We start from the raw sequence: 13,030 nt of genomic DNA, 5'->3' as shown, positions 1-13,030 counted from the left end.
GCACTGGGGGGAGGACCCAGCACCCAGGACCGCTGTCTCCATCACCAGCAGCACTGGGAGAGGACCCAGCACCCAGGACTGCTGTCTCCATCACCACCAGCAGCACTGAAGGGAGGACCCAGCACCCAGGACCGCTGTCTCCATCACCAGCAATGGTGCCTCAGTTTCCCTCCTAGGGCAGGTGAAGGTGGAGACGCCAGGTCAGTGTGGGGAGGGGCTGGCCTTAGAGACCCTGACACATCCCCAGCCAAGGCTGCACCTGCACAGGGAGGGCCGCTGTGCCTGTCAGTTACATGAGGACACCAAGGCCGCTTTCGGGCCCAGCACTGTACCAGGACCCAGCTCAGCCCAGAGCAGACAGGATCTCAGCTGACCACGAAGACGAGCTGGGAAAGAAAGCCCCGGGCAGCCTGACCTGTCCCGTCCCTATCGCACAGATGAAGATCCTGAGCCCATCAGAGGGCACGGTGGGTGCCCAGTCTGTGGTGAGAGGTGGCACCTGGAGGCTGGGTCTGCCGTTGTGCCAGTGGGAGAGCCAGTGCCAGTAACAATTACAGTCCCAGCAAGGTGATGGCATGATCCAGAGGTACCAGTGATAGCGCCGGCGAGGTGGCTTGGCTGGACCCGCAGCACTGTGTAACAGCGCTGTCCCTGTGCTGGTGACAGTCATGGTGCCCATGCTGGTGGCGACATGGGCTGCGGTGGTGGGAATGAGGGCAGCCGGGGCAGCAGCTGCCGGCGACATGCCTGTGGGCTGTCCAGCACCTGCCCACCATCCCCAGGGTCCTTGTGGCCTTCCTGAGAGGCCACAGCCCAGAAGGGAGCTGGCTGTGCCCCAGCCATGCGTCAGGCCCAGGATGGAAGCTTCTGGGCAGCAGCTGGAGCTCCAGGGGCTTGCCCAGTGACGCTGGTGGGCTTGCCCTTGAGATGTGTCTGGGAGGGGCCGGGAGGGCAATGGCGGAGCCTGGGTGGGGGCGGGTGGTGGGGGATGGCAGGGGCAGGAAGCCGGGTGGGAGGGTGGTGGAGGAAGCCAGCTTGATTAGCGCCTGCGGCCAAGATAGGCTGCCCTGGCCACAGATAGCCGCTCCCGGAAGGTGAGTGAGGCCAGTGGGCAGCACGGCAGGCAGCCAGGCCCCCCGCCGACTGCTGGGACGGCTGGAGAGCCAGGACCCTGGCTGTGCCTCTCATGGGGCGTCCATTGTCCGCACACCCTCTGCTGGCACGGGGCCATGGAGGGGTCTGGGAGCCCACAGGACCCTGGGGGCTGGGCCTGGAGAGGCTGGTTGGGTGGGTGCGGGCCCTCCCCTGGGGGGCAGGCAGGCTTGTGGGCTCCGTGCCTGCTCGGCCTCTCCCCAGCATGCAGGTGCGGAGGCTACCTGAAGTCTCCTGGCCTCAGTTTCCCATCTGTGAACAGGGACACAGTGCCTGCTGCCAGGCTGCCAGACAGCGCCCACTTCAGCGAAGCCCTTTCCTAGATCTCCCTACATCTGCCCCCAAGCTGCCCTCTACCCTGCCAGTGGGGTCCAGGTGCCACCCAGGTGGGACCCCCCCACTGTGCATAGACCTGTCCTGTGCCCAGCCTGCTTGGCACCAGGCTCCACCCCATGCACGTGCCGTGCCCGGTCCTGCCTGTCCGCCCCTTGGCCCCTTTGCTGCTCCCCAAGTCAGCTGGGCTGGCCCCACCCCGGGCCTCCTCTGTACCAGCCTGCATCTCAGCCTGCTGCAGGGCCCGGAGGCTGCTCTCTCCTGAGGCCGAACTGGGGTCTGTTTTGCTCACCGTGCACCCCCCTGTCTATCACAGGGCTGGCACACAGCTGGCACTCAATAGATGGAAGTGTGAGGGAGGGAGTGAGTGCGGTGAGCTCCATGGAGTGAAGGTTTGATGGGATGGCCGTCTGACTCGAGAGCCGCCCTCTGACTGCCTGCTCTGCCTGTGGCCGCAGCACCTGAGGCCCAGGCGACTCTCCTGGTGTGGAGGCTGAAGTCAGAGCCAGGTCCAGGAGCTGTTTTCTGAGTGGCCAGGGCCAGGGTGGGTGCGGGAGGTCAGCTAGACCCCAGGGTGCTGGCAGCCTGGCCACGGGGGCACTACAGGGGCTGTGGGGGAGCTAGGGACAAAGGGGAGCTGGCCTTGGGGACTGTGGATGGCTTTGGCCCCAACCTCAACCCTGTCCAGGGGCTCTACCCACAGGGCCTTGCTTGGAGGAGAGGATTTGGAGTCCTGGGGTCTGGAGGTGCAGCCAGGCCCAGGGCCAGTGCTTGGGAGAGGGGAGGGAAGGGTATCACGGGAACGCTCAGAGCTGGGGGCAGCCAGTGTCCACGCCAACCACCCAGGGCCACGCCGGCCAGAGCCTGCACCCTCTGAACTCGGTTTCTAAGAGAAGTGTTCTCTGCAGCCGTAGGCCCGACGTGATGGGGCCTTGGGCTCTGAGCTCGCTGCCCCCTCACCCCTGCGCTCCCCCAGATCAGCCAGGCACCCCCTCTCAGGGACTTCTCTGTGCTGCAGCCTCAGCCTGGGACAGCGTTTCCAGACGCCTCTCACTCATTCGGAACTCAAGCATCGGCTCAGTGAGGCTGGCTCTGCCTGCCCCTCGGACACGTGGTGTTCCTGCCTCGCCATGATTTGGGGTGGTCCGGCTCCCGGAGGGCCTGGGCTGCGCTGGCCTGAGTGCGCGCCCCACACTGAACATGCCAACCCCTTCTCTTGACCACTCCCTGGTGGGACACCCATGTTCCTTCTGGTTCCGGGACACGTGTCCCTCCGCTGCACGCGTCCCGGGCAGAGCCATCCCTGTCTTGGCCCAGCACTGACGGGAGCCTGGCCCCACAGTGCTCAGCACACACCAGGGGGAGCGGCTGCCATGAGACACACGTTCCCTCCTCGGCCCGGCTCCAGCTCCGCAAGGCCCCATCTGCCCAGCTGTGAAGTGGGCGGTCCTGCCAGGCATGGCAGGGTCTCAGAGGCATGTGGCCCTCCAGGAGGGGTCTGAGCTCCCAGTGGGGACCCTCCGGGTGGACCCTTCGTCCCTGGGACGGCCAGAGGAGGTGGCCCCTGAGCCAGCACAGGGCCTGGTCTCTGCAGCTGACCCCAGGCTGACCCCTGCCATCCGCCAGGGCCCCGTCCCCCCCTGTTAATCTAAGACTAATAGCGCTATCGGGGGCAGCGCCGGCGGCTGATAAGGCGGAACGGCTGGAATGGTTTCCCACCCACGCCTGCCAGGGAGGGGGGAGTGGGGAGGGAGCGGCGCCTATCGGCCCATCTTCCCGCTGTCCATCAGGCTGCCCCCGCCTCGGCCTCCGCCTTGAGGTCTGCATAGACGCTAGGCCAGGGAGATTAGTCAGAGGGAGCTGGGCCCAGATAACCAGCCGGACACCCTCGCACACTCGGGTGAGGATTTCCAGCCTCGGGCCGGCTCCGCGGGGACCCTGGGGCGGGGACGCTGCGTGGGACCCAGGCAGGAAGCTGCAGATAGAGCGTGCCCGGTGCCAGCCCAGACCACTCACAGCACTGCGTCCGGATGAACGCCCCCCAAAACGCTTCGGGATACCCATTTTACAGCCAAGAAAACCGAGGCAGCTCCTCGCGGTCCCCGGCACTGAGCCCCTGCCCCGACCCCTCTGAACCCCATCCCTGCCCGGGCCCTGATGTTCCAGCCAGGATTGACCACCGGGACCTCCGGCCCTGAGCCAGCCTCGCATGAACATCCGACCCCGCTCCCCTGTGTCCCTCTTGCCTTGGCGCGAGGCCAGGGCCGCCCACCTACCTCTCACACCCAGCCTGACACTTGGAAGTGCCCTCCGCTTGCCGGCAGTGCCTTGGGGACATGGCCAGCCTTCCCATGTCTGCCACCAGGGCCTGAGATGGAGCAGGGAAAGGCATGGCTTGCTGTGTGGCCAGCTGGAATTCGCTTTGTCCACAGTGGTCCCGGGAAAGAGCTCCAGGCCCTGGGGTGGAGCGAGTCTGGAGCAGGCCCAATCGCCCCAACCCACAGCACGTCCACCCAGGCTGGACCCCTGCGGCCAGGCCGCCTCACCTCGCCAAGCCTCCGTTTCCCTAACTGGCGAGTAGGCTCCAGCCTGGCCCTCCATGCAGGACTGGCTGCTGGACGTGAGAGTGTGTGTGCCCGGAGTTGAGAATGCCTCCGCACAGGAGATGCCCAGCAAGGGGCCATCCCTTCCAGCCCCATGTACGTGACCAGGGGCTTCAGGGGTCAGGGGAGCCCCCTGTTCGGTCTCAGGTCTGGCGAACCCCAGGCCCCTCTCCCAGCAAATGTCCGGCTTCCCCTGGAGTCAGTGGGGTGGATTGGGGTCTGAGCTTTATGGGGATTGCTGGCCCAGGAACTGCACAGGCCAGGGCTGAGCCTGGGTGATGCACCTGGGTCAGGTCCCCAAGTGCCAAGCCAGCCTGTCTCCCATGCCGGGCTCCCGCCTGGGACCCCCAGCCCTGTGCTCTCAGGATAAAGCCAGCCCACCACCATCACATCCTGGGCCTGTCACCTCTGCCAAGGCTGTCCATCCTCATGGAAGACCCTTCCAGAAGGCCAGGCACGGGACATGGGCTGAGCTCGCCGGGAAAGTTCTCGCTGACCCCCAGTGGCAGTGGACACCACCGCTAGCTGCCCTGCAGAAGCTTCCTCCCTCGGCTCCAGAGGACTTCGGGATGGAGCGTCCTGCCCTGCCCGGGATGGCCGAGGGGCCGCACGGAGCTCAGGCTCAGCCAGGAGCCTCGGGTGTCGCTGCTAAGAGCCTGCCCCGGAGCCCGTGTGTGGTGCAGACACACTCTGCCCCAGACCACTGCAGCTCCCACGTCGCTGCCAACCCTGACCCGGGCTCTTCTTGCCTCAGCACGCCCCCTCCCCATGGCCCAGTTGTGTTTTGTTTTATACGTTTGGTTACCAGGAAAGAGCTCTAGGCCCCGAGACGCTTCCTGGTGAAGGGGACTCCACGCCTGGGGACCCCACCACCCTGGCTGCCAAGCAGGCTCCTGCTGCCCACCTTCCGTCCTGGGCCCACAGAGCCAGGCTGCCCTCCTGTCACCACACACAGAGCGGTGGGAGAGCTCTGTGGGCCCTCCCCAGCCAGCATGGCGCCCTCGGCATGGGCCTGCTGTTAGTGCCGGGTCTCAGGCCGTCCTCCCCACCCTGGGTTCCTGCCCCACACCGCCTCCCAGACAGACACACACAGAGCCGGGGGGAGACTCACTCTGCCCACCCAGCAGACCAGGTGCCTCCTCTGCACTGGCACAGATGGGCAGGTTCGGGGCCAGAGGGACAGGCAAGTGAGGGCTCCTTGGTGCCCCAGGCGGCCCATGGAGAGGAGCTGTCCTCTGAGCCAGTTCCCCTGAGTTCTGCCCAACCTCATGGGGGGATGTGGGGGAGGCCTGTGGCCATCCCACCTCCAGGCTGGCCTGGAGGGCTGCCGGGGGAGGGGACTCCACATGCCAGGGTCCAGCCCCCAAGCTCTTCAGCCTCTTCCTGCACCTGCTTCCTGGTGGCCTGGCATGCACCATTACTGTCCCGGCAGGTGACCACACAGGGGCCATGAACTGGGCTGGCCCAGCACTCCGGGGAGCCGAATGGGACCCCAGCTCCACCCCTCCAATTCCCAGTGGGCTGGCACATCCGGGTGCCTCCATTTTCCGAGGCAAGAGTGGGGTGCCCAGGAGGACCAGGACTCGGCCCCACACCCCACGGCGGGACGGGCGTGCAGAAAGCGCCACGGCCGGGCGGCTCCCGGGCACGTGCAGGGACTACAGACTATGGCTGAGCCATCTGCATAGCAGAATCCTAAGCAGCGCCCCTCCAGCACACAAGGACATTTCAAAGATAAAATAGGAGCTCTCTGCCACCACTGCCGCACCCCTCCCTTTGCATCCGGGCTGGAGGCTCAAGGGAGGAAGAGGGCGTCCAGGCACAGGTGACCGGCTCTGCCCCCACCCAAGGTCCCTTCTCCGAGGCCCCTCCTGGGGTCGGACCCTGGACCTTCTTTCCTCCTGCCGGCCCTTCCTGCTGCCTCACTGGAGTCCAAGGCCACAGGCCCCACGGACCAGGCCACACTCCCGTGCACCCCGCCCGCCTCAGCCCCCGCTCAGGCCCTGCGTCCTCCCGCCCGGGCAGGGCTGCATCCTCCGATGCACCCTCCGCTGTCTACCGAGGGCCCCGCTCACCCTGGAGGCTCCTGGACACTCACTCCCTCCTGGAATGAGCCCCTCTCCCTGCTTGCCCCTTGCTTGCTGGGTTTGGTTTCGGTGTTGACGGCAGGGTTTGGAGTGTTGTGACCGGTCCCTGTGATGGGAGGCTCTGCCCGGGGCTCTCACCTTGGCGGGGCGTCCTGCTTCACTCATGGGTCCCCGGCTCCCACCTGGACACCTCCCTGGTGCCGGGCAGGTAACGGCGTCTGGGGTTGAGCTGCCATGAGGCCACGGTGTGACGGGGACACAAGATGGCTGCTCCCTGCCCCTGCTCGGCAGCCCCTCTCAGCCATGGAAAGGGAGTTCCGCATTGCAGATGGCGGCTTCTCCCCGCAGAACCTGCCTGCACCCCCCTGCATCTGCATAACCCAGGCTGCCCAGGGCGGATGACAAGGCCCGCAGCCGAGGTCTGGGAAGCCAGTCCCAGCCACTCTGTGCCACACACCATGCAGTCTCTCACGGAGGCTTCCTGCAGCCGTGGCTCTCCTTCCATCCATCTTACAGAGGTGGAAACTGAGTCCTGGAGAAGCCAGGGGGCCTGCCTGTGGTCACGCCGCGGGGCCGGGGCTGCGGGGTCCGCTCTCCCGCTCAGAGCAGCTCAAGGCGCCCGTTTGCAGCTGTGGCGCTCAAGAGCAACGGCACTCAAAGCTCAAAGCTCAGAACTTTTGAAAACAAAACCCAGCACCCACTGAATGACTCCCTGGCCTCCTTTTAGGGCTCTGGGACCACCAGGTATCAAGGACAACCAGGAGGGGGCCAGGCAGGGGCAGTCACAGGCCCTGGAGACCAGGGGAAGTCAAGACAACGGCCGCTTTCACACCCGGGGCAGCTCTCCGCTGCTCACAAAGTCTTCGTGTGTCCAGGACCTCACTTATGTTTGCAGTGGGTGTTGGGGGCCTCTTGGGTGTCGCCAGGGAGGAAGAGGGGGCTGTGAGGCCCCCCTGCCTGGTATCACATGGGTGCCTCCAGGGAGTCTTCATGCCCACCTGCCTGGGGCCTTGACCGCCAGGGATCAGCCTCTCGCTCTGCAGATGGAGGACGCCCTGGGGGCCGGAGCTGCCCCTGAGGCTGCTGCCGTGGTTTGGGGCTGGGGTGCACCCCCCAGCTTCCTGTGCGGCATCCCCGGGACCAGGCGGCACCCTATTGGCTCCCGCAGATCCGAATTTCTGTGCAGTCAGGGGCAGTCACAGGCCCTGGAGACCAGGGGAGCTGATGGGGGAGGTGCCAAGGCTGGGCCTCTCTGCTGGGCTCACACTGTCCGCCTCCTGGGCGCCCACAAGTCCCAGCCACTTTCCCTGGGAAATAAGCCGAACCAGGGCTGGGGTTGGAGGGGTTCCCAGGACACTTGTGAGCCCGGGTCCCATCCACAGGCAGGACAGACGGGAAGCAGGCTCAGAGCCCAGTTACCTCCCCAAAGCCACGGGGTGCAGGGTGCCCCTCGGTCCAAGCAGGCGCTCCTTCCACCCCATGTAGGAAAGGTGGATGGTACCTCCCAGGCTGCCTCAAGAACAGGGTCCGGGGCCAGGTTCAGAGGCGCTGGGGCCTGCACTGTTTCCCACACTCGGGAATGGGTGGGGTAGGGAGCAGCTGTGGGCCAGAGACCTTGAAACAGACCTGGAGAAACTGGGAGAGATGGGGCAGAGACAGACAGGAGCAGAGACTGACGGGGCAGAGACAGAGGTGAGGGAGAGAGGCAGACAGAGAAAGAGCCAGCGAGGGAGGGAGACAGAAGGAGAACAAGAAAGAGAGAGGGAGAGAGGAAGGGAGAGGGGGAAGGCGGGGAGGGAGGGTGGAGGGAGAGGCGCTCACACAACACAGAGCACCAGAGGCAGGCCTGGAGACAGGAAGCAGAGACGCCAGGACAAGCCGAGTAAAGCCGGCTGATGCCCCACGGCACCCGGCCACCGGACCTGCCACCTGGCCGGGCACTGCCTTCGCGGCCACTGCCCCACAAGCCCCTGCGAAGCCCTGCTGGCCATCGACGCCCAGGCGGCCCCGAGAGATAAGAGCCCATAGAGGCTCCCTGGCTTCTCTGTGGGTGACAGTCGGCCTGTACGGGCCTGATAGCCGTGGCCACTGCAGCGGTTGGCCGGCGGCCGCGTATCAGCCCATCGCCGCCCACTGCACAGAAATTCGGATCTGCGGGAGCCGATAGGGTGCCGCCTGGTCCCGGGGATGCCGCACAGGAAGCTGGGGGGTGCACCCCAGCCCCAAACCACGGCAGCAGCCTCAGGGGCAGCTCCGGCCCCCAGGGCATCCTCCATCTGCAGAGCGAGAGGCTGATCTAACCCCTCTCAACACCGCGGGGACCCGTGAAGTGATGAGCAACCCAGTGTCTGTGAGCTCCAGGCCCAAACTCAGCTCCACCGCCTCCTAGCCACATGACCTCGGACAGGCTGGGTTCCCTCCTCCAGGGACTGGGGTCACCATCTCAACCCCTCTTGGGCCTGGTGTGAGGACCACACAGCACCCTGTATGCCCAGTGGCTAGCCGGGTCCCACAGGTACACAGGGTCCCTGCCACTGTGGGGGTCTTCTCCACCGACAGAGTGCGGGGTGTGGGAGCTCTGCAGGCCCGAGGGGTCCTGTGGGCATCCTCCCTGCTACCCTCTTCTGCAGCTGGGGACACTGAGGCCATCAGGGCAGCCCTCCCCGACCCCACAGCAAAGGCCTCCCTGTCTGACTGACTCAGCAGCAGGGGCCTGAGGCACCAGTGCCCGACCGAGACCCCCGACAGGTGTGCCCTGGGCCTGCCCCCAGCCTGGTGTCACCGAGGAGAAGGCATGCAGCCGGCAAATGTCTGCCCTCTCTGGGTCCCAGTTGGGTAAACCATATCGCCTGCTGTGCTGGACGCCCGGTCCCCCTCCTGGGGACAGCAGAGGGAGCCCGTGAGGACCTGTGGCCATGAGGCCCCAGAGAGCCCTGGGCAGCCCCACAGCCCACGCAGGTGTGACTCAGCTTCCCCGTGTGGCCGGGCCATCCTCTTGGCTGTGGCTGCCAGGCCCGCCCCTCCCTCTCTGGCCCCGGCCGCCCTGTGTGGAAAGAGGCCGCATTACAGGAGCAGGCCTCACCCCGAGCGTGCAGCTGCCTACTTGCCCTGTAGCGGGCACACCCGTCACGCACTCTCCCTTGCTGCTGGGACCTCGCTGACCCACTCCATCTTGGCCCCCCGGAAGGAATAGTGTCCCTCAGCCTCGGCAAAGCCTTCCCTGCTCCCCGGCACGGCGAGCCCTCACCACACGCCTTCTCTGCACAGATGGGCCCTGCTGGTGCCACTGAGACCTCTTGGGCGCTCTCCGACGACCACCTGCTCCCGGCTGTCTGCCCGGCCCTCCCCACGCTGTCCTCCTCTATGGAGGCCCTTGCCACCCCATCCTGCCTCTGTCGGGCCCCTTTCCTCCCTCATCCACCAGCTTCCACAATGGCCTTGGCTGGGCAGCCCTGGGAAGCCACCCCAGCCGCCACTCTGGTTCCTCGAGCCTCGGCATTTATCAGGAACGACAGAAACAACCTGACTGCCGGCGTTTCCTGCGTTCATAAATCAAGGGGATTCACAGCTCCCGAAGGGGCCGCAGGAGAGCATGCTCATGGGACTCCTGGGGTCAGAACTCCAGCTACAAATCACAGAGCAGAGTGACCAGCTCGCACCACCAGTCCACCCTCGGGATGCACCTGTGGCCCAGGCCCCACGGGCCATGTGGCTCGGACTCCATCCCCACGGCCTGCAGCCACTCTGGAGTGGAATGGGGTAGCGTCCTGCCCTTCAGGCCTGAGCACCTGCCTGGCCACCTCAGCACAACTCTGAATCCCGGCCTGGCTGGGAAGGCCGTGGGCGCCACAGCTCAGACGCAGCTTCCCGTTCCCACCTCCCTGCCTTCCCCATCTCCTGGGACTCCTGCCCAGCCAGCACGCTAGCTTTTCTTCTGTGGCCCAGACCAGGCTCTGACCAAGGGACTCCCCAGCGATTCCTTGTGCACCACGTGAGGCTGGGATTGGTGCGTGGGTGCCCAGCTCCAGCGATACACCAGCTGCATAGGTTGGCTGAGCTTTGAACCAGGCACAGGCCTGGGCCCGGTGGGTCTCCAGCAACCTACACACCTCCCCAGAACCCATGTGGCCCCGCTGCCAGGGGCTGCTTACCTGGCCCGGTCCAGGGGCTGCGTGGCTCCTCCTCCCTGGGCCTGGGTTCTGGTTCCTGTCCCTCCAGCTCCTCGGGGCCTCCTGGGGATGTGGGGGGCGGCGGTGGTAGGGGTGAGTTAACATCTGCAGAGAGGAAAAGACCGCCACATCCCTACTGAGCGCCGGGCACTGAGTTGCCCCTCCCTGTGGCTGGGGGGGACGCTGAGGCGCCGGGTGGGGAAGCTGGGACCCAAAGCCACCCGCCCTCCTGGCTTGCTCTAACTGGGGTGGGAGCGACATCCCAGCTTTCCTCTTGGTCTTTTAAAACCCCCATCCCTCATTAATTGTAGCAATGATAATTGTTATTCCAGCTGCTGTTGATAATTAGGACGCACGGTAGCCCACCAGCCTGCCCCGCCCAGCAGGCACATATGTGGCTGCCAGCTCCCCGGTCCCCTCTGCTGGCAGCTGGGGGCCCCTCCACCCGGCCCCACACCAATTTCCCGGTCCCCTCTGCTGGCAGCTGGGGGCCCCTCCACCCGGCCCCACACCAATTTCCCGGTCCCCTCTGCTGGCAGCTGGGGGCCCCTCCACCTGGCCCCGCACCAATTCCAGCCCAAAGGGCATGTTTGCCTTCCCAGCTGGCCTGATAACCACCTCAGCCCCGATCGATGTGATCCTATAAAGCCCCCCCACCCCCGGTGACGTCACGTGGCCACAGATTATTAATACCCTTGATAAGGGCTGTGATTAACATCAAGTAAGTCAATCACACAGTATAAAAGTCCTATTATTTTTGGCTATAAATCAAAGTGGCTGGCATCTGAGCTCCAGCCACCGTGAGGGAGCCTCGCTGGACCCGCCAAGCGGCAGACACCACTCCTGCGCTCCGTTTTATCTCTCCCATCGCCACGCTATCACCACGGCCTGTGCCAGGTGCAGCCCTGGGTGTTTTCTCCAGCTCCTTCCCGGGCCCCACCCCCGCCCCCATGCAGCCCTGGCTCCTAGATCAGATAAGGAGCCTGGCTCCCCCGGAAGCTGGCCTTGGTCAAAGTCCACCAGCACGGCACTGCCTGCCCTTTGCTGTGGCCCCTCCACCCGGGCTCCCTGCAGCCAGCCGGCTGGCGGCGGTGACAGCCCAGGGCTTCACAGTCCATGTGCACCACACGGGTTCTCTTCCCACGGCCACGGAGGGGCTGGTGCCCTGCTTGCACATGCAGGAGCTGAGGCTGTGGGAGGGTTAAGTGCCCATCCCAGGACCGGCCAGGGAGGGTTCTGGCTGCACCACAAGCCACGTGTGCCAACGGTGATGGCAGCAAGGACAGGAAGGGTGGCAGCCAGTGGGTCCCAGGCCTCATCAGAGGCTGGGCTGGACCCCTGCAGGCGGCCTGGCCGTCCTGGGACAGGAATGTTCCTGGGTGAGCCAGGAGAGACGGCAGCCCCAGCCCTGGGGTTGAGTCCCACTGGCTCTGGTGACCCTAGGGGCTTGCTGCCAGAAAAAGGGCCCCAGGCCCAGCAGGCTGGCTGTGTGCAGATTTCGGAATGAGGCCTGCTGGGCTCCTGGGCCTGTGGGACCCTGACATTTAGAATGGGAAGTGCTGGGTTAGGGGTCCTCATTGAGGAGCCCCCCTCCGAAGCCAGAGACCATGGTTGGCCTGGAATCCCCACCCAGCCCCTTGGCCGCAGACCCTTGTGTAACCCTCCCCTGCCCTGATGGCTTCAGGGCCTTTGCACCTGCTGTCACCGACCCCTGGCACCCTTCCAGCCATCAGGGGCAGTGCCACATATCCTCGGGGGCCCTGCTCAGTGTCACCTTCCCCCAGGTCTTCCCTGGCCGCTCCCATCTTTCCTCCACTCCAAGTCATGTCACCCACCAGCACCCTCCCAAATGGCCGGGGTATGGCCGCATCTCCTCCATGCTGGAGTGGGGGTAAGTCACAGTCTGTGTGCAGGGGGTTTCATGGCACGGGGTGGGTGTGAGATCGGTGCCTGGGGCTCCAAGTGGAGTCGGGGGAGCGGGGCAGAGCCCACCCCATGACCTGCTGCTGTCTCTCTGAGATCTTGGAAAATGGGGGTGAGCATGCTGACCTCTCCTGGCACCTCTGTCCCAGTGAAGTCCCTTCTCCCAGGGTCTCTGGTGTGTCTGGGGTACAGCTGGCTCCCGCAGGCCTCCGTAGGTCAGGGTAACTCTCTCCCTGGAGGGCAGGCCCTCTTCCGGGCTTAGCATATGACCTGCCCCAAGGAAATGGCCACCAGGAGGGCCCAGGGAGTGTGGAGGTGCCCAGTGAGGGTGGAGGAAATCAGGCTAAAACCAGACCTGGGTGGGACCCCCACTAGGGCACTTTCACACTGAGTGACCCTAGCAAGTCATGAAACTTCTCTGGTCTGTGAATGGGGCGTGGTGCCTTAGCAGGAGACACCACTGTGCACCCAGCACCCACTGTGCACCCAGCACCCACTTGCACCCAGTACCCACCGTGCACCCAGCAACCACCACGCATGCAGCACCTACTTGTACCCAGCACCCACCGTGCACCCAGCACCCACCATGCACCCAGCACCCACTTGCACCCAGTACCCGCCGTGCACCCAGCACCCGCCGTGCACCCAGCACCCACTGTGCACCCAGCCCAAGTGGGTCACCAGTGGGGGCTGCAGCTCAACAAGCCCCGTGACCCCCAAGGAGGGGCCTCATGGTCCCAATTTCATGGAGGGTCTACTGAGG

At 65.3% G+C, this 13,030-nt stretch overlaps 1 protein-coding gene across 1 annotated transcript in view; it reads right to left on the bottom strand.

Moving 5' to 3' along the window:
- The window catches only part of ZFPM1 (zinc finger protein, FOG family member 1), a 78,353-nt gene that overhangs the window by 32,827 nt on the left and 32,496 nt on the right, over positions 1-13,030 (bottom strand). The window contains exon 3 of the mRNA XM_032284661.1: positions 10,327-10,449. Coding sequence (XP_032140552.1) covers positions 10,327-10,449 — 123 coding nt within the window. The remainder of the gene's footprint in view (positions 1-10,326; positions 10,450-13,030) is intronic.

The sequence above is a fragment of the Sapajus apella genome, unplaced genomic scaffold (assembly GCF_009761245.1).
Source record: "Sapajus apella isolate SASKATOON/1434 unplaced genomic scaffold, GSC_monkey_1.0 scaffold15, whole genome shotgun sequence".
NCBI lineage: Eukaryota > Metazoa > Chordata > Mammalia > Primates > Cebidae > Sapajus > Sapajus apella.
This window is presented reverse-complemented; position numbering and strand designations above follow the sequence as displayed.